This window comes from Ostrea edulis, chromosome 1 (assembly GCF_947568905.1).
Source record: "Ostrea edulis chromosome 1, xbOstEdul1.1, whole genome shotgun sequence".
Lineage (NCBI taxonomy): Eukaryota > Metazoa > Mollusca > Bivalvia > Ostreida > Ostreidae > Ostrea > Ostrea edulis.
In genome coordinates, this window is record NC_079164.1 from 13175041 (window position 1) to 13197417 (window position 22377).

The window sequence follows — 22377 nt, forward strand, 5'->3', positions numbered from 1 at the left end:
CATTCTCCGCTTGGCCACTGACCACCCCCAGCCCACATTCCTCCTTGTGCTGAACCTGCGCCCTAACTGGCTCCGGGCACTCGCTAGGCTCGGACGCGGGGTCCGCGCCTACCTGCTCCTCCTGAATGAGCGAGGGCTCCTGATCCGGCAAGTCCTCCGAATCCTCCGGAAATTCCTCCACATCCCCCTGGTTCTCTGCCCCAAACCTGGGCAGTTCCGGTACCACGATATCCTCAGAGAGCCTGAATCCCGACAACATCGGCTCGTATTTGTCCTCCTCCCACCCTATGACCCAGTCATCGGATTCCTTCTCCTTCTCCTCCTTGGATGCCTCCTTGAACCGCACTTGGAGTGTACCCTTCCTGGAGCGGCGCATGCAGGAGGGCGCCTGCCTGTGTCCTCCTGCAAACCGACTTGTCCCCGTGCGAGCGTCGCACGGCCCTGGCCTAACTGGGGAGCGCTCTGGAGTCAGCTCCCTGACTTCCCGCTGCGTAGGCCCTCCACTAGATTGCGACTGGCGGGTCTTGGCTCCCCGCCCCCTTGGTTCTGATGAACACGGTTGTGCGTCTTGACCGCCCCTAAGCTTGACCTTGGTCCCCTGGCCCTGGATCGCCTCAGTTTTCCCCTTCAGCTCCGGGCATTCCCTCTTGAAGTGCCCCATGGCCCCGCATTTGTAGCAACCTACTGACTTCCGATTGCCGCTCAAAGGTGGCGATGAAGGTCTCCTAGGAGAGGGGGTCCGCCCTCGGAGTTCCTTCTCTATCTCCACAAGGCGCTGGCGCATTTCCTTGATCTCCTTGTCAGGATTGGGAGCTTCAACCTGAGCTACCTGCCTCACATCCCTCATGGGCTTGGATGACTTCATCTGCCGTGAATGCTGATAGTACTGCATTCGGTCGACTGCTTCCTCAACTGTCTTGGGCTGGCCGTCCAGGGCATAAAGTCCTGCGTCCCTGTCCTCAGCACCATAGCACAGCCGTGGGATGGCATAGACATGTACATCCGGCACAGACGGGAAAGCCTTGGTGGCCAGGGTAAGCACCCTGTCAGTCCAATGTCGCAATGACTCGCCCATATCCTGTGATGCTGACTGAAAGTTCAATTGATGCGTGAAACCTGGTGGACCCAAAACGTTTCCCAAACCGCCCAATGATGTCAGCCAAAGAGAGACTGCGGTCTGTTTCCATCAACAGGGTGTAGTAGTCACTGGCTGTCCCCTCCAAGGAGAAACATAATTTGTCGTGTTGTTCCATCTCAGTCCACTGTTGGCTGCGGGCCAGGCGAATGAACTTGTACAGGAAGGACTTCCAGCTAGAATTTCCATCGTACCGCAAATCCTTGTACTGAGGTGCGTTTCTACTGAAGCCCATCGACTGCTCCCCTCTACAAGAGTACTGGGGGACCTGGTACGTGGTGCGAGACGCTGGAGCTAGTCCCTGGGCAGAATGCCCAGAGAATGGTGCGTTTCGTTCTGGTTCACCTAACTGGGGTTGAATGTGCACTACGCTACCCCTCTCATCCCCCAACCCACAAGCCGTGGTGCCAGGGTAGGGCATAGGTGTGCTAGCGTAATCGCCAGACATGTGAGATATCAAAGGCTGGGTGTGGGGGGCATTCCCCCCAACCCAATGGTCTTGCACATGGGATGGGTAGGCATGCGGGACTGGGGACCCTGTAAGCAGATCATAGCCCTGGCTGGGCTGTGGGGACTGGTAATTACCGTAGGTAATCCCTGGCTCCGAAAATGGGGCAACTGGGGAATACGGTCCAGGAGTGGGGTGCTGCAAGCGTGAACCCAAGCCCATCTGGGACAAACCCTGACTAAGCTGGCCTAGGGCCTGATCATCAACCCATGAATGAGGGGGTGGGGCTGACATTGACACTGGAGTGTAGGAATGCAGAGTAGGGGTATGATATTCCGGGAGACTCCCAGAGCTGGATACATGACCACTCCCCTTGACTGGAGTAGGCCTCACCGTGACATTAGGAATAACTGAGCCCCCACCAGGGGACAAGAAATCCTTCTCCCGCCTATCCCAATCGCTAAACCCTGGGGTGTCATGTCCAGACCCTTTCTTGGGCGAATCTAATCCCATTAAATTCCCCGGGAAGTCACACCTACGTTGCATATCCCAATCTAAGCTATAGCCTTCATCAGAGCCAAACTACGTGCCACTAAACCTGCCACCCTCCATAGAGAAAAATTGCGTGCCACTATGCCTGTCACTCTCTCTAGAGCCAAACTGCGTGCCACTAAGCCTGTCGCCCTCTCTAGAGCCAAACTGCGTGCCACTAAGCCTGTCACCCTCTCTAGAATCAAACTGCGTGCCACTAAGCCTGTCACCCTCTCTAGAACCAAACTGCGTGCCACTAAACCTGTCGCCCTCTCTAGAGCCAAACTGCGTTCCACTAAGCCTGTCACCCTCTCTAGAGCCAAACTGCGTGCCACTAAGCCTCACTTCCCCACCTGTGGCATCCCTTAACCTACCTCCCCCCTCTCTCAAACAGGAAGCCAAGGACGGCGTGAAATAACGTTCGTCATCGCCTGAGGATACCTGGGAGTACGCGGGTACATTCCGCGTGACCACAGGTGTGTCTGGGTGAGGGCGCAAGCCCAACCCATGTAACGCCTCATCTATAGACATATCCATCTCACAAGTAAATAATCCACAAAAAATGTATCAAAAATGGAGTAAAGTATTGTCTAAATTGATTCAGTAATTAATAAAAATCCCTGTTAATCACTAAAATCGAAATCTATTCCCGAGTAGAAAAAAGAAAAATCCCAAATCTGACACTACCCGCCAATATGGCGACCTAACAACGTGACTGGGGAAAGCACCAAAAAAATGCAATAACCCACCCAGGTAAGTCCACGGCCTCGAGTTGGGCGCCAATAAAGTATCTATAGTCTTTATTACTGTGTATCTACATAAACATGGGTCCCGCGGACTTAACTGTTCTGCCTGCTGTCGGGTCTAAGCTTCGGGTAGGTCTTGCTGTACGTCTGGCATGTACCATAACCGCGGGAAATCTCCTCGTGCTGCCGGATGTTGATCCTCTGCCATCCGGGGATAAACAAGTCGTACTGGGGAAGACTCCCCAGATACTACAGTATATATTCATCACCATTTGCGGACATGAAATTAATTAGTGATGTAATAAAGACAACAATAACAAGGTCGATGCCCCATATTAACTTCGTGCGTTCGATTTTACTGTGACGTGATCGTGCTTTTCAAAATCTACATTGTGACGTCAGGGTCGCAACTACCGAGGGAATGCTTCTTTGTTAAACATGTACATAGTATTTTCTGACGTAAAATGCGCAATTTAGGTCCAGTCGTAAGTGACTTCATATCGCATTGCAGGATAAAAACAAAAGTTTAAAAAATAGATAAAAATGGTAAGTTCTTTCTTTAGAAATAAATGATAGTTGGTCTTGGGTCGATAACATGCGGAGAGACTAGCCACGCCATTTATCACAATCTTTGTCCACACATAAATAACACTTCGAGACAATAATATAGATCTAAGGCATGTTTAATAGTTCATATCAAACTGTAATTGGTTATGTGTTGAGATTATATGCAAAATTTTCCTTCAAAGTGATTGTGTAGGCCTAAAGTAGTGCATGTGGATTAGTTGAATGGAGACTGGAGAACAAATGTGTTCTGATAATGATAGGTATAGGTCAGTATTCCATCCCTGTATAGAAATGTGAAAACGTGTACTGCGCAGCTTAGGTGTCCGTTTCATCCACAATTTCGTAGAACAATGTACGAAATAAAGAGCTAATATGGATTCTTGTGGAAGTGAATATTGCCAATATCACTAATTGGTATCGAAGTAATCATCTTGATCCAAATAGTCTTTCTCCTAACGTGATATATTAATCTTTATTTTGTATCGGTATAATAAGTTTTGTACGACACCGTGACGAGGGTCTTTCAGTTGATAGAACATGCATCCATTATTCGTTTTAGAACAGCAAAAATCATCACGGCGAAATCAAAGAATTCGATCCGTATATTTAAGGAACACAGACAGGATGAACCTATGTCATCCAGTCTACTGAACGGTCTGGAAAGGTCAGTGAATGACAGAGCTCTGCCATTAAGTCACGTTTCAGTAACCGTTCAGTTACATTTCAGTAACCGTTCAGTTACATTTCAGTAACCGTTCAGTCACGTTTCAGTAACCGTTCAGTCACATTTCAGTAACCATTCAGTCACGTTTCAGTAACCGTTCAGTCACATTTCAGTAACCATTCAGTCATGTTTCAGTAACCGTTCAGTTACATTTCAGTAACCGTCCAGTCACATTTCAGTAACCATTCAGTCACGCAGTAAGCATTAATTCCCCTTTCACTAAACATTCAGTTACGTTTCAGTAACCATTCAGTCACATTTCAGTAACCGTTCAGTCACATTTCAGAAACAGTTCAGTCACATTTCAGTAACCATTCAGTCACGTTTCAGTAATCGTTCAGTCAGTTTTCAGTAACCGTTCAGTCACCTTTCGGTTTACTGAATGGCATAATTACACCCTGTGACACGTTTAGTTTGTTTATATTATGGAGGTATGGGAGCTATGGACGATGGGGAACCTACAACGATCTATATGTTTGGGAAACGAGTCGTTATGTCAAGTAGAATTGGTTAGTGTGTTTATCGAGAAATACAATCTATTGAAATAAGCATATGGATAAACATTAGTAAATGTAAATATTTAAATATGAATTAAACCTGTATTTCACATATTTTATTACAATTTCTAATTGTTTGCAATTATATCGTTACTTGTCGAACATTAGATTTCTAACTAAATTGTAACGATTAATTTTGTCATGATCGAAGTTTTTCCTTTCTTCAAAAAAAAAGATCAATATTTTGTGGATGATATGGCGTGGGTTGACATTAAAAGAGTAATTTGCCGTTGTGTGATGTGTGAAGTTTGGAATGCCGTGCGATGTGTTTGGAAAAGTCTTACATTGTGTATAAAGCTGATTTTGTATAAACTAAGAATATAGAAGACGTTGTCTTGGGGTTGTAATATCCGTTCCTAGGAACGTTCTCTACTTTTCTATTGACATGTTTCATCACTACAACAAATAATCAGTTTACTGTTCAAGCTTCGTGTTATTCATTACAAAGTTGAGAAAACATTACGACGAGATTCCATTGATTTGGTAATTATGGACATTCTTTATGTAATTGCTATCTTACATAATTAACCAGTCGTGAAATAAACATTGGAGTAAATAACTTTAGCCTCATTATCAATAAATGACTAGATGCGGTTATTTGACGAATATTGAATATCTACAAAGGACCAAGATTTGAGATGAAAACCAAAACACCGCACGTCAAACGAGCAGCTGTTTAATCCAAGACAATGAATATTGTGTAATTTAAGACTGTCATGACTGCTGTTTAAATTTCTCAGTTATTTTCCGGACTCGTATTGATTATCTATCAATCAGACAGAGACGGGCTTCTACGTTCACCACCCTGTAGACCTAAGGAAACGGTAAAGGTGAGTAAAACAGCGCCGTGTTACCTGTTTGATATACAGTAAAGGTGAGTAAAACAGCGCCGTCTTACCTGTTTGATATGCAGCAAAGGTGAGTAAAATAGCGTCGTCTTACCTGTTTGATATACATGTACGGCAAAGGTGAGTAAAACAGCGCTGTGTTACCTGGTTGTTATACAGTAAAGGTGAGTAAAATAGCGCCGTGTTATCTGTTTTATAGATAATGAGGAATTCTTATGTAGTTTAGAAGAACTATAATTCATTGCAAATAATTATCTGCTTTACAAATGATAGTATAAAATTTGGTGTTCCTAAAAGCTTGTGCTTTAAAAACAAAGGAAGTTTTCGTAGTATTAAATGAAAGTTTTCCATTTAAAAACGTTAATATGATTTCAAAGCAACAGCATGCTCAATCGCTATGTCTGTTCTAGTATTTCGACTCGCTTATTGAATTACGTGTGCTAAAGGGGGAAAATATTTACATAAGCTGTAATGTAAATATCTTTATTACATTTCAAATTACTTTATGACCTTTTTTTTTATTTCAGTGCACATGATGATATTTTATAATCTTATCTCAAATAGTTTTAAAAAAAACGTTGACTTGAGGTATATAAAGTGGGGACTGCCCCCCCCTCTCTCTCTCTCTCTCTCTCTCTCTCTCTCTCTCTCTCTCTCTCTCTCTCTCACTTTGTTAGAACATCCAAAAAGAAAAGTGAAAATGGTGACGGTCAAAATTCGTTATCCAATCCATAGGGCTGACAAGTCGTTATACATCCGATAAACGCTATATTTAAAGGAAAAGAACTTAGAATTGACTAACATAAGTTTAAAAGTCTTCTATTTCATTAGAGAAAATGAAACTCATGGGTAAATTGTTTCAGGAGACAATTATGGATTATTTGTATTATATTATATTGTTTTGTTTTGTTTTACTTTCCATTTGAGAATTTTTCACTCACAGAGAGCTGTCACCAGCGTTAGGTGAAGTGCCACAATTTTTTAAAACTGTACATGGCGCTCACGGCTGTAGCAGTGAGGGTCCTTTATCGTGACTACTCTTGCCCTACCACGGGACCTATGTTGTTTTGTTTTTGCTCTCTTTTTTTAAATACAAGTTAAATTTTATTTTTGAAAACACATGAGCGTATGATGTACAGAGCTTTACATGGGTATACTTTATTTATACCATTAGTTAATACCCTCATGTATTTTCAAAACTAAATTTTTAATCTACATTCTCCAGTTTTTGGCACTTTAGTTCTCCTTTTAGCTCTTACAAGTTTATTTTTATTTCGAATTTCCAAAATTTCGGCTTGAACATCACTGAAGAGACCTTATTTGTCGAAATGCGCATCTGGTGCATCAAAATTGGTACCGTATAAGTTTTACATTACGACCCCTGGGTCGAGACCTCTGCTGGTGGACTGTTAGTCCCCGAGGGTCTCTACAGCCCAGTAGCTAAGTACTTCGTTACTAGCTTGAAAATACGGATATATATTTAATTGCTGGGATAAAATTTAGAAATTCATTTTAAAATTAAGGATTATCTCCCTCGTGCATAGCTCTTATCCCTTAACGAATTTGGCTCCAGTTTTTGACACTCTAGTTTTCCTTTTAGCTCTTACAAGTTTATTGTTATTTCGAATTTCCAAAATTTCGGCTTGAGCATCACTGAAGAGACATTATTTGTCTAAATGCGCATCTGGTGCATCAAAATTGGTACCGTATAAGTTTTACATTCTACACCTTCAGTTCTGTCGAAATTCCCAGCTGTTAGAATAGACTTGTGATATTCACCAAGTTCCATACGCGCTGCATTGTTCACAAAATGCAATACCTTCAGGAGGAAATAGCTTGTCATATACAAAAGTGTAATGGACATTTTTCTGCAATGTTTGCGAACTTCACCTCCCGTTTAACAAACAAAAGAAATACAATTCATCATCTATATTTATATTTTTTCTGTATCCTTGTAATATAAATACTTTCAAGTACGTAAAATATAGATGGTATTGACTTGTAAGTTATTTAAACACAATAGATAAAAAAAAAATCACCTCATTTTGACTTCTCTCCATATTTGGTAATGATTTCCATATTTGAACGATGGTAAAGGGAAGTACATGTAGTCCAAAAAGGACAAACTTTAAACTCATATAAAATAAACCATCGTATAATATAGGTATGCGTTCTCTATTATCTAAATTCAAATCAAATGTAAAATATAAATTTAAAAAAAACAACAACACATTTTCCAACAATTTCAACAATACAGCGATATAAATCGTGCAGTTTGTGGAATGTGCATATTCACACACAGACAGACACCGGAATTAACTAGATTGGAACAAATTGTGTCTTCATAGTAGCAAATGACAAGCAACAGATCTCAAAAGAAATTAGCAAAATACACTACAGTGTATGTGAATGTAAATATAAGATAATATATGAAAGACGCGTGAATTTCATATCTAATGTCGGGCGCTTGACGAAGGAAGTTACAACCTATGTTAGGTTTAACGCGCGACTGTCGGAGCAGGTAACAAATGATTAACATTATTGTAAATGCATATATTAAAGGTGTTATGATCTAATCTCCGTTCATCTTATAGAGATGATTGGTTTGATGATACTTGCAGAAAGGTCTATGGTGCAAAATTTGACATTTAATGACCAGATTGTTGTAACATTCGACCTAAATTCCGTACTCTACAAGGTCAAGGAGATTCCGCTGAGGTGAACTAGATGTGATACAGCATATTTCCTGAGAAACTCCTCTCTAATACAGCGATATTCCCAGGTGAACAGTCTGACATCAGCGACTAAATTATATATAACGTTTTTAGGTTTCGATTAGATGTTTGCGGGACGATTTTGCTAAGATAATGTGTCTATGTCGTATCAGATGAAATTTAAACATCGTGCTGCAATATTCATATGCAGTTTGAAAGAGTTTTGTTTGGAGTATAAAATTAGTATTGTATTATAAAACACACTAATGTGTTACCTCTGTGTAGTTTGCTTTGCTTCTGTATTTGTTAACAGTATCACAATGCTGCATATTTAATCCTTGACAACTTATTGCAATATTTAATTAAAATCGATCCAAAAACAAAATACTGAAATGTTTGAATCAGTTTTTGGGTGACCATAAAGGTTTTCATTACCTAGCAATATAGTGATTCTTCTGAAATATTTACATTTTCCATACATGTATATATCTTTTCTTCTAAACATTTTATTATTTCTTTTATCAAAATGCTTATAACAAATAAGTCTCCATTATGAAGTTCACCAACGAGTATGAAATATTTATCATTTTCTGAAAAAAATATACATTATCTCTTAGCCTACCTGACATTTTGTAGAATATATGTAAAATGCATTATTCTGTAGGGTTACATTAGCTGGAGGCATCTTAACAAGTGAAGTGCAGTTTGTAACATTTGAATCAGGTTAAAACATTTGGGGAAATAATTAAACATTTATTAGCTAATAGACTTGTCAGGGTCACCTGCTAAACAAATTGCCAGACTGAGGTTGGTGACTGGGCAAACATCAAACGAAGATGGTACCTGGCTTTGGTGTATGTGTGATAAATGCAGTAAACAGAAATAATACGGACAGGATTAATTGTAAACATGTACAGTCTCGGACAGGATTAATTACAAAGAGGCACAATGTTGGACAGCATTAATTACAGGTACGGTATCGGATTGGATTAATTACACGTGCAATCTTGCCGTATTTTGTCAGGGGTTGTACATGCCTTCAAATTGCAACTTTACTTTCGGCGTTTCTTAGTGTGTTTTTCTATAGATCGAAAACACAACACGTTGGATAATAATCATATCCAACCACAAACCATGATATTTTCTTTTTATCACATATTTCAGCCTAACAGACCATTGACTTTGCATATCCAAAATATCCTGGTTTATTTACTTCAAGCCAAACTACATTGGTAACGTTAACACTACGCCGCTACAAATAGTTCGTTGGGAAATATAAAAATGAATATTGACTGTCACAATGTTTAATTCATAGAAGATCATTTTTAAATGAGATTTTTTGTTTTACATTTTAGGACGTTTTACATTGATATTGTGTGACAATTCATGAAAATGTCAATCATCCAAATCTGGGTCATAGATGGTGCGCTGTCTTCTTTTTTTCTCTTTCTTTTGATTTGTTTTAGTCGAACATGTGAATAAGGAGACGATAAATTTGCCACCATGTATATATATCGTCATTTAGAGAATTTCCATGTTTCCTGTGACATATGGAGAGTCGTGGAGCTTTCATTGTTAGATGTGCTCGTGTTTCGTACATCTGCATGTATTAGTGATGAAACCGTGTTGTGTGTAGTTTAACGTGGCGTATCCCAGATTCATTTGGTGCATGGAGTTCGAAAGTTGATATCCACTACATAAAGGGGTAAATATGTGATAAAGATCTTGTGTGTTCGCTTCCTAATGTGAACTATCGGGTTTCCTAACACTGAGAATGATTTATACAGTATGTCATTTAGTTCTCACAAAGGGGGAGGGTGGCGCTCAATACAACGGTTTCCATTTTAGTTTCAAGAAAAACGATTTCAGTTCGTGTCTTCTATTATTTTTTTTTCTTTCAATGTATATTTGTTTCCTTGATCATTGAGAAAATTTTACGATCGATACAAAACATGATCAGGGGGTGTATGCAACACCGAGCTACAGGCTGTTTCACTTTTTCGAGGCGATAAATAGGCTTGTTTGATCGATGTTAACAAATTACTTAACATTCAAATCCATTGTTTCCAAACTTTTTGAAGAATTTAACAACACATGTGCCACTTCCATAATTTTTTTTCATGGGGGGGGGGGGGGGGGGGTGTCACCCTAATCCAGTTCCTATGCACATTACGTCATGCGGCGTAGGAACACCTACTATGGGATGCGATAAATATTGTATGAGTTGAAGTTTATACCTTCATATTTACATTTACTCTTTAATTCTGTGATAAAATACATTAGAGAATTTTGAATATTTGCCTATAACTGCAAAGACTATATTTCTATTAGGCGTATGGACACTGTCGAGCATATCGTTTGCATCTCGACCCACAGGAATCATACAACTTACTAATAAAATTATTTTTTCCCCTTGTTAGGGGATGGTGTGATATAAGACCCCTAATATTGTTATTACAGACAAAATTGCCGTGCAGTTCCCGTGCTCGGCCATACATGTACGTGTGCCGAATGAAAACAAAGCCTAGGGCTTGTTGTCCATTCCTGTCTCATTCGATGCCAGATAAGTTGATTTTACCTCTAACATGTGGTTATTATCACCGATCAAACACGAAAAATTTATTCAATTTAAGTGCAGGATTTTTCAACAATTCTTCTCTCAGTAATTGTACTTTCAATTTCTCGAAGTGACAACCTGGCCGACTAACACCTAAAATGACTATACCTACGCTGTTAACAATTAAATAGATTTGAACTGTTTAATCCCAGTTCAGTTTTTAAACTTTGTTAATAATTGCTTTTTATTGTATTTATTATAAATCAATTCAAAACATAATAGGACTAATAATTTTTTTCAGCATTGCACACTCTTTTCTTTTACGTTATGACATCACATTTTGCTTTCCACGGCTGTTCCGTTAATCGCTACTTGCTCAAAGAATTAGGCGGGAGATTCGAGACATATTTGAAAAATGTACACGTTAAAAAGGGGTTTTTAAAATGTAAATACAAATGTATAAGCAATGCAGTCTTGGTTTTTGAAAGGTGTAGTCTCATAACCACAACGGTGTGTGTAAACAAATTTTCATGACGCTAACTCACGTGATTCAATTTGCACATACCGTTGCAGTTATGAGACTGCATTTTTTGTACATCTTTCAAAAAATAAGAATTCATTGCTTAAATGTATTTTCAAAAGTGAAGTTTATTTCTTATGTATACATTCTACACTCATTTCTGTTAGAATCTGCAACTGTTAAAATATACATATTATAATCTATTCATATCTATGTGCCAATGGTTTACAACTTCAACGCGTACATGACGAAATGGCTAATATTGCATATTTGTAGAAACCATTGGAAACGTATGACAAGATTTCATATTTTTCATTTGTATTGTATAATTTGTATTATAACATATTCATTTCATGGCATATTTTCCATTTGTATTATATATTTTTTCATTTGTATTCTATATTCTCCATTTCTCGTTGTATAATATTTTCATATGTATTATATATTTTCCATTTGAATTGTGTCGTTTTTCATTTGTATATTATAATGTTTCATTTGCATTGCATATTTTTTTCATTTATATTGCATCCGAGGAATTTTTGTTTGTTTGTTTGTTGTTTTTGCTTGGAGGGGGGGGGGTACGAAGCATTTCATTGGTTTAAACCATGGTTGTTTATCAATATCAAGGCATAAATTATGTCTTTTTTATTACTACTGTTTACCACTGAACTTTCCCTCGCTTTTCAACCTCGTGTTTTTTTTTTTTATAGTACTGCACGAAGATAGGGGACCAGTTTATCTTGTGGTCGAGCATGCTTGTTTTCAGAACTATTGACTGATGGAATCCTTCATGATAACAAATTAAATTTAAAAAAAAAAAAAAAAAAAAAAAAAAAAAAAACCGTCGGATACAATACAAATGAAAAATTATAATACAAATGAAGTTTGTTTTAAATGCCAATGAAAAATGTACAATACAAATGACACAAATGGAAAAATATGCAATGCAAAGGAAAAAAATAACATTGCAACGTTTGACATGCCATATGAATGTAACGGTATCTTGCTTCCTTTCTCAAATATTGTCGAACAATTTTGCACATGGGTCACGCGCTGTCTAATATAAAGGTTAGGTTCGACAGTTCGTGGGTCAAATCCTGGGCTAAGGCAGAAGTGCATAAGTGGTTATTTCCGAATTTCCTCATGAATGCGTACTGCGCGTATGAATATTGATAATTATGATACGTCTATTTTAACACGGCTGGGAATTTCAATAGAAATGAGAGTAGAATGTACATATAAGGATTGAAATCTTTCACAGAGCGAGAGAGAGGTCCAACAAAAATGATCATTGTCTTTGCTATTTCTTAAATTAAAAACGACTTTTCTTTAGTTGAAGGAGTGTAGAATCTGTCATTGAATACCAGATGTTGAATTGTTTAATACATGTAAACCTCGCAGAGAAGTTACAATTTTTTAACAATCTTTACGAATATCAATAAAATGATGTAGTACTCTGGGGTATATTGGAACTCCAGCAGGCGATTCCTGTTTGATGATGAATACAATGCCATGTGCATGTCAAGTATACAATAAATTAATTAAGATGCATGTGTTTCTTCTAATCTTAGAAAATAAAACCTATAAGAAATTCTACATGAATTAGCTTTATCTTTTTTTAATCATGATAACATCTTGCGCATAGTGTAAAGAAAATGTTGTTCATCGCCATGTAACCATGATGGTAATACACGCAGAGTCTTAGCGATTGTTTTTCTATTGACGAAATAATCCGTTACAAATATTATTTGTGTATATGCATTGAATTAGCTGATATCTATTTACAATAGAAAGTTCAATTAATATCCCACAGTAATAAAACACCATGCTGGGTTTGATGAAAGTAATGAAGACAATCTTGAACCGTGTTAAATTAGTATCCGTAAAATCAAAGGAATTCATACTCACCCTACCGATAACCAATTCGTATTCCTCTACCGATAACTAATTCGTACCCCCCCCCCCCATAACCGATAACTAATTCGTATTCCCCTTCCGATAGCTAATTAGGGCTCCTTAATCTGGAGATGCAGTCACGGTGTATAGAAACACGGACTTTTTCCTTTTTCGCTATAAAATTATCAATAATGATTATTCTGAATTGCTTTGTCGGATTAGAGAATAAACTTTCAGCGATTTTATGAAAGCTTACATCATGGCAATATGAAAATTTGCAAGGGTTCTTGTTTGAGACCCTGTGAAATCGCTGCAATTTGCTTTTCGGCATTTTCGTGGAACGGAAATACATGCATAAAATCTTCCATCAACAGGAGAGTGCTATCATAAAGGGAGTCAACTCTTGCACCACGAATTTATTTTCACCATCTGATATGTTTTATGTACATGGACTATTGACAGGTTCACAGCACCGTGATTTTAAAGTTTGTGGTCAGGTGGTCCAAGTATATTGCGTAGCTAGATCTCATTTTACCAATTACATTTTTGGATTCTAATTTTACACTGACACAATGCATCAAATTATCCAATTCTTGGTTTCATTTTATCTGAATGCAAACATTTTAAATCCTCTTGCTTCACATTCCATCTATTATTTATAGTAGACTAACAATAAGAACAAAATTGACAAATAGAAATTGAAACAATTGCAAGAAGCATGAAACATTTGACTGAATTTTTGTTTCATACAAGTGTCGAAACATAAATCAATTTGGATCTTCTCAATCTTACGCAATCCTTTAACAAACACACCCTTTACAAATACGGTGTGCTTCGATCATTATTTACAGAGAAGCAATTCACAATATATAACGGTACACTCCATAAATATTGAACGATTTATTTTCTTAAGATAAAACGTTTGTTAAGATGGGGGATAAGGACGTGTTCAATGTGGAAGACATGTAAACGACTCCACGATAAGTTTTCTATTATGTATTTTTTTTTCAAAAAAGAATACTTTTGTATTAAGGACAGCTTCCATTATATTGGAAACCTTAACCCTTTAACTTTTGGTGGAAAAAACCAGCGTTACGAAAAACGTGTAACAGTGTGTGATACCGTAATCATGTTATGTTGAACTTTATTCTTCTGGTCTCTTTTCAGATAGAACTCAGATTCCAACGTTTAACAAAAATGATTAACTTTACAAGTCTGCCGTTATTTACATCATCGGGAGTAACGGCTACAGGAACTAAAACTCAGAAGTCACTTGATGTCATAGACGCTATTTATCCACCAATCCTCATCCTTGTGGGAGTCACGTGTAATGTATTCATCATCTTGGTCATGCGTACTAAACAGTTTTGTAGACAATCAACTTCCGTGTTCATGACGGCCGGCGCTGTCAATGACGCTCTAAGTTTGGTCATATCCATGACAACACATTGGCTCTATGTTAGCTTTGATGGAATATATTATCGAAACGAAGTCAAAGGCATCTGTAAATTTCTAGATTTCTACGGCTGGGGAAACTGTGACTTTGGAATTTTGATCACAAGCATGATGACCGTTGATCGGGCTTTAGCAATGATGTTCCCGTTGAAGTTCAAAACAAAATCAATCAGGCGGGCAAGAATCATAGTAGTTATCCTTGCGTTCATTGTTGTTGCAAAAGAGTTTCACTTCCTCATCGGATCCAACATGGTTCCAGAATCAAGGAAAGAGAGACTCTGTGATGTTTATCCTGGAACAGAATCGTACCAATTTTTCTGGAAGCGGGTTTGGCCATGTCTGCATTTGGTTTATCTTTCTGTATGCTTCATCATCATTATAGTGAGTAACACTATCCTAGTGCTTCAGTTACTCAAATCGTCCAAGTTCGAGACAAACTTCAGGAAGACGTCCAAATTCAAAGAGAATTCTAGGATAGATGAATGTAACAATTTGAATTACAACGCCCGTGTCCGGAGACAACTACACACCATAGTTCCGATGTTGGTTGGTGAATCTCTGGTTTTGTTGATATTAACGTTTCCGTTTTCGGTGCAACTATCCATATCCGGATACAATCCGGACTTTTACAGTTCACCAGACATGGGACTGCTTTTCTCTGCTACATTTTATATGTTGTACACCAATAAATGTGTGACATTCTTTGTGTACCTTGTTACAGGCAGCAAATTTAGACAATCGCTGAAACAAATATTCAGGAGATGCATTCAGGGGAAAGACAGTGTAAGGCGAACACAGTTTGATAATTTTTCAAAATGGTACACAGCAAAGGGAGATCACTCAAAACAGGTGTGGAGGAGGACCAGCAGCGACATCTGGAGCACAGATACCGCATCACGAGAAACTATGATGTCCGATATTCAGATGGCGCCAAAATTTGTAGTATCGACACATTTATAAATAGAGGGTAATACATGTATATGGACATTCAGAGATGTGAATCTTACTTGTGTGGTGTAAAAGTTCATATGTTTGACTCGTAAATAATTTATGTAGTAACTCAGGACGGTGTTACGATTTGTGAAGAAGCACTGAAGTACACGTTATACTTGATTCATATCAATTTACTCTTTCTAAAGTTTGTTGACATTACTGTGAATAAATGAATGTCATCTGTCATCCTCAATGTCCATCTGAAATACTGTGATTTTATTAGTACACATTGAACACTAATTTTGTCGGTTGCATGGTTGACTTAGAACAATTCAAGTAATCAATGAAAAGTTTGGTTTTTAGCAAAATAAATAAACACGCAAATTTTAATGTGCATGAAAATTATGAAACTACTGTAATACCTCCGTTAAATTGACTGTACCAAATATTACGAAACAATACAACAAAAGATATGTAAATGTGTATACAATACAGTGCTTTATTATAACACATTTTGATTGATTTTGTCAAAATAAACATTGAGAATATATACACGTACAGGTGTGTGCGACTTTTCGCTGTATTAAGATATTCGATGTTTTCGCTGTATTAAGATATTCGATGTTTTCGCTGTATTAAGATATTCGATGTTTTCGCTGTATTAAGATATTCGATGTTTTCGCTGTATTAAGATATTCGATGTTTGAGATCGGAAATATGTTCAGATGTTAGTTCGATCCACGAGATAATGGGAAATTGATTGTCAAAACCGATATTGCCTCGAATTCACCCTTTCCAACTTGGCTCAAATACAAAGAGAAATTCTTTACCAGTTTAAGTTACGTTATACGTGGGAAGGATTATATAGGTTCGGCCTTCTGCACAGACCTACGTGTATTATATCATATGTATACGTAGTAAAATATTGTTCAAATTAAACTAAAGAAGCAGTTTACGTCTAAACGACTCATCTCCGTTTTCTCGAAATATATATCATCATATTTTCCTTGGCAGCCTCTATTTTTGTTTTCTTTATTTCATTTGATAGACAGTTATCAGAAGAAAATGCTTTACATATATTATCATTGTTTGTCTAAGATGCATATACTATATCATACGATGTCCTTAATAGGGCTTGGAGCCATAATTTCTCGTAACATTGTTTTTCTCGATAACTAATTTTGCTACTTGAATGTTCTTCACTTACTATTTACCAGGGGTTTTTCATTGATGTAACATTATTCTATGTAATTGTGCATCAAATACTTTTTTTTCGCGTTCTTAAAATGATTTGTTGTGCATCATTCCATTAATCAAAGGTGATTTTGAAAGTAAATAGAATACATGTATTCCGCACTCTGAACATGCATTCACGGATTAGATCACTCGACCACCATTCTGATTCTCTTGGTACTGCCATAAACCACGGTCCACCCGAACACTGTCCGGTCAGTGCTCGCAAACTGTACCGGTGCACTCCATTGGCTAAATCACATTTCGGACCACAGTCGCGACAGTCCGTTGTTTGTGTTATTCACTTCGCAATCAGGTGGCCCGGGGGTTCTATTCTCACAGTAGGTGTGGGCACAATAAATTAAAAAAACAACCCACTACTGCAGCTGTAAGCGACAAACATCGGTCTAAAGCTGCTGACATTTCCGTACGAGTGATGAATTCTCGAATGGAACTAAAACAACATAATCAAAGAACGTGTTTGGGATGTACCAGAAATTTAAAGGTCCACTGTTCACCTCTTCTTATCGACACACAACGACAACACAGAACACGACAATAACACAGAACTGCATTACAGCGCATCGTGTGGGTAGACGCCAGATTTATTGTAGTGCATGTGCAAACAAAGCGGCCTTGACAACAAAAATATCATAATTTAACAAGATATATTTAATATACATTGTATCCGAACACCCCCTCCCCCGCTCAGGAAAACAACATTGAAATACATGTAGTTTTAAATTACCATGGGAATCTGTGTATTCGCGGAAAAATGTAGAGTGAGCAAAATAGGTGGAGGCACCTCGCCCTGAAATGTATCGTGTATAAGAATTTAAAGCATACACTAGAAAGGAACCAATATAACGACTCACATTCGAACACGTTCATCAAATACTTTACACCATATCATATGCATGGGATGTAACTAAAACGACAACAGGACCAAATAACTCATCACTTCCTATACATTGTTTACATGTCGTTATCACTTCCTATACATTGTTTACATGTCGTTATCACTTCCTATACATTGTTTACATGTCGTTATCACTTCCTATACATTGTTTACATGTCGTTATCACTTCCTATACATTGTTTACATGTCTTTATCACTTCCTATACATTGTTTACATGTCGTTATCACTTCCTATACATTGTTTACATGTCGTTGGGACGATTATATTTTGATATACAACGAAATGCTAACAAATTCTAAAGTACACCCCTATCCTGTATGTGCAGCAATACATAAACAAAATCTCCGACGAACTGTATACAGACTTAAATTTGAGAGAAAAGACATGTTTTTATCGATATTTTTTCTGTGAAATTTGATCTACGATTCAAACACATCACTCAAAGATTGATAACACGAGTAGTACTGACCTTATCATATGACATGTAACGGCCATATCAAAATACGATTTTACAGGGTTAGACGTTAAAACGATAAACCACTTTGGGAAAACTCTCAGTAAGTATTAATTTGTTTCGAGCGCGCGATATATGCCCACGTAACTCAAACATAATTACTGTATTCGTGATCGGGAACTACTAATGGTGATTAAATCAAATCACCCTACGTTACACAGTGCCAAACGCTCCGATTTACAGATACACAATCATACAGTGATAAATTCAAGTTTTCAGTTGACCTAGTTACATGTACTTTGAGTTACATGTACCATCAGAGATTAACGTTAGTATTCAGTTTAATCATATTAAAAAGTAAACATATACATGGCTATACACATATTTTCAAATGTATTGAAGCAAATTAAAGTTATTTTTTTACGAAAATGTTGTCAACTGTATAAGAAGACTTTGAGAACTTGTGTCCAATCCTTTTATTATAACAACGGCATATCAGTGCCAAACAAGCAAAACAACTGACAAACGAGATGACTTCCGCTTCTACACCATCAACTTCCCATATTTGTGTAGCAATATTTTATTATCACTCGCATATGTTTATGTTTCTCAACTGATTCGATATGCGAGAGCATGGTCTGTACATGATCAATTCAATCATGGAGATATTCTATTGAAAATATATATAAACGGCAGACTAACAACTCAACTTGATGACAAACGGGATGATTTCAGCTTCTCCATCGTCAACTTCCCATATTTATATATCAAAACTGATTCGATACGCAAGACTTTGTTCTGTGTATGATCAGTTTTTAAATCGAGGCAGGCTACTGATAAACAAGTTGATGGTGCAGGGGTATAACAATTACCATATTTATGTAGCAATATTCCATTATCACCTGCATGGTGTATATGTCTTAACTGATATGAAACACAAGAGTTTGTTCAGTGTATGATAAGTTTTTAAATCGAGGCAGGCTACTGACAAACAAGTTGATGGTGCAGGGGTTTCAACAGTCTCTTTCAAAGTCAGCATTTCGCAAATTATATGTGTGGTGTACGGTACAAATCACGCCATTTACGTTTACTAACTGATTTATTAATCTCCCTATACAGGAGAGTACAAACAAAGGGAAACAACTCTAAACAAACATAGAATGGATCATGAATACATCACATCCTTCCCCTTATAAAAATGATATTTTTGGACTGTTTTGAAATGGACACTCAATTACTACAAAATATATTTAAACATGCATTTAATTATTGACCTGTAATACACATGTAAATCACCATGTCAAAGAACGACAATATAAGCTGTTTTTCCAATCCAGTCCCAAAGTACACTTCAAGTTATACGAAAGAAATCAATAATCAAATTATAAATTACTTAATGACAAAATATAATCACTTAAATCAATCATGTCAAAATTCAATCCAACTATCTACTTGTTAAAGCCAAATAAATGAACACATTATACTTTTAACTATGCAGAACATATAAACACTGATCACAATGATACACTATTCACTCCTATCACTGAATTCACTCTCGGTAACGCACAGGAATATTTATGCAACGGCCACTACGGGTCACACGAGCAGGGCAAATAGCTGGCGGTTTGGCATCAGGTGTTGCAGTAGTAGTTTCATCAGAAGCTGTAGAATGCGACAAAGAAGTTTCGGTTCCATTGACTTCTGATTTTGGCGGACTGTACGACGGAGCACTGGATATTAAGTATCCTCTGTAACTGTGCATTCAAAGTTACTTCTAACTCGAGTTGGCCTCAAGAACTTGCAGTTTTTTCTATAATGTTTTCCGTTACTCTGAACGATGTATGAACGTTTAGCCGAATTTAAGTCTTTGATGTGCCCGCTTGTCCACTGTCCAGATGGATTCTTCAGCATTACGTTGTCTCCTGGCTTAAGAGGTTTCAGTGGCTCTTTTCTGGTATGTTTGTTGAAGTTTTCCTCCTGTTTTTCCTGACGAAATGTAAGCTTGACCAGGGTATCCTTATTTATGTTCGATTTTAACAAAGGCAATGTTATTGGCACGATATATTTCAGTCTTCGCCCTAGAAACATCTGAGCAGGCGACAAGTCAATACCATCAATTTTGGTATTTCTATACTCTAGCAGAGTTACATATGAATCATGAGATTTGGTGATAAGACATTTCATCGTCTGGACAATGCGTTCTGTTTGTCCATTAGACTGAGCATAGTAAGGACTAGTAGTTGAATGTGTGATCTGATATCCCTTTACGAATTCCCTAAATTCAAAGCTGCTAAACTGCGGCCCATTATCACTTATGATGATGTCCGGAATTCCGTATTTGGCAATCATGCTCTTAACATGAGTAATCACACGCTTAGATGTCAATGATTCAAGTTTAGACACCTCTGGCCACTTTGACAAGTAATCAACAGTGAGTAAATAATGAGTTCCATTGAGTTCAAAAAGATCCATACCAATCTTTGACCAAGGTCTTGTAGGTAATTCGCTTGGGATCATCGGTTCTTTAGGATTCATGGCTTGGTACTTTGCACAAATCTCACAGGAACTCACAAGGTTTTCAATGTCTTTTCCCATTCCATTCCAAAACAGAATGTCTCTTGCACGGTTTTTAGTCTTGACGATTCCTTGATGTCCGACATGGAAGTTTTTCCAGCATTTCGTTTTGCAGCGACTTTAGAATAATGGGTTTATGAGAATTGTAGAGAATACCATCAATACAAGAGATGTTGTCTTTGAAATTCCAGTAGTTACTATTTTCTGGTGATAGATCAGCTTTGTTGTTCGGCCATCCAACTAAGACTGTATCCATGAGCTGCTGTAGTTCCATATCATGACTGGTTTCGTTCCTGATCCGGCCCTGCATTTCCTGTGAGGCAGGTAAGTATGATGTAAGATGAATTTCATTCACCTGAAGATCCGGAACGAGTACCTCCTTTGTCTCCTTGAGAAACGAACGACTCAAATGATCAGCTAGGAACATTTTCTTTCCTGGTTTGTACATAACGTGAATATCATACTTTTCAAGTGCCAATACTAGTCTCTGTAGTCTTGGAGGTGTTGATAACACAGGCTTCTTAAAGATGCTTTCAAGAGGTTTATGGTCTAATTCGACTCGCATACAGTGTTCATACACATAGTCGTGGAATTTGGTACATCCGTAAAGAATCGCACGAGTTTCCTTCTCAATCTGAGAATAACGTTGTTGTGTCTCGGTCAAGGCACGAGATCCGTAAGCAACTGGATTGTCATCCTGAATCAGAGCAGCGCCAAGTCCCTTGGAACTAGCATCCACAGATAGCAATACTGGTTTGTTTGGGTCGTAGTATTGTAGAATTGGTGTACTAGTTGTCATATGTTTCAGTTTCTGGAAGCTCTCCTCCTGTTCCTATCTCCAAGCTGTGTTTTTCTCCAGTAGTTGACGTAACGGACTGCCAACTTCTGACAGATTAGGCATAAACTTTCCTAGGTACTGTACAAAGCCCATAAACGTTTGGAGGTTCTTCACATTTTCTGGACGGTCCATTTCTTGTACTGCACGCACTTTCTCTGGATCAGGCTTCAAGCCAGAGTCAGTAAATCTATGTCCAACATAGGTAAGTTCCGTCTGTCATGTTCTTCCACCGTGGTACTCCATATGATATCATCAATAATCGCTTCAGTTCCATCAAGATCCTGACCATCTCGGAAATAGCACGTTGGAACACTTCCGGAGCAGACTTGATTCCAAACGGCATTCTGATGAAACGATAACGTCCAAATGGCGAGTTGAATGTACACAACTTCGAACTCTCTTCGTCTAGTTTGGTCTGCCAAAACCCAGATGTGGCGTCCAATTTACTGCACACTTTGGCTCCAGGCATCATTGCTGCTACTTCCTCTACTATTTTCAAAGGAAAATGTTCACGCAATATAGCACGGTTCAAGTCACGGGGATCAACACAGATCCTAATCTTTCCATTAGGCTTGGTAGCAGTTACCATGGAATTGACCCATTTAGTAGGTTCACGCTGCTTAACAATCACTCCTTCACGCTCCATTCGGTCCAACTCATCCTTGACCCAGTGATAGGTTGTATTGGCAAACTAGATCGTTATCAAATGCGTGTCAATATGAAACGT

At 38.2% G+C, this 22377-nt stretch overlaps 2 protein-coding genes across 2 annotated transcripts; one reads left to right on the forward strand and one right to left on the reverse strand.

Moving 5' to 3' along the window:
- Positions 1 to 5397: 5397 nt before the first annotated feature.
- LOC125664022 (C-C chemokine receptor type 3-like) lies at positions 5398 to 16184 on the forward strand. Its single transcript, XM_048896506.2, has 2 exons — positions 5398 to 5538; positions 14411 to 16184. The coding sequence occupies exon 2, from the start codon at positions 14441 to 14443 to the stop codon at positions 15656 to 15658; it is 1218 nt and encodes a 405-aa protein (XP_048752463.1). The 5' UTR covers positions 5398 to 5538; positions 14411 to 14440; the 3' UTR covers positions 15659 to 16184.
- Positions 16185 to 19975: 3791 nt separating this feature from the next.
- LOC125664301 (uncharacterized protein K02A2.6-like) lies at positions 19976 to 20833 on the reverse strand. Its single transcript, XM_048896998.2, has one exon. It carries the CDS (start codon positions 20831 to 20833, stop codon positions 19976 to 19978), a length of 858 nt encoding a protein of 285 aa, XP_048752955.2.
- Positions 20834 to 22377: the final 1544 nt, after the last annotated feature.

Coding starts and splice junctions, on each gene's coding strand:
- LOC125664022 (XM_048896506.2), top strand. CDS start 14,441: ATGATTAACTTTACAAGTCTGCCGTTATTTACATCATCGGGAGTAACG.
- LOC125664301 (XM_048896998.2), bottom strand. CDS start 20,833: ATGGGAAAAGACATTGAAAACCTTGTGAGTTCCTGTGAGATTTGTGCA.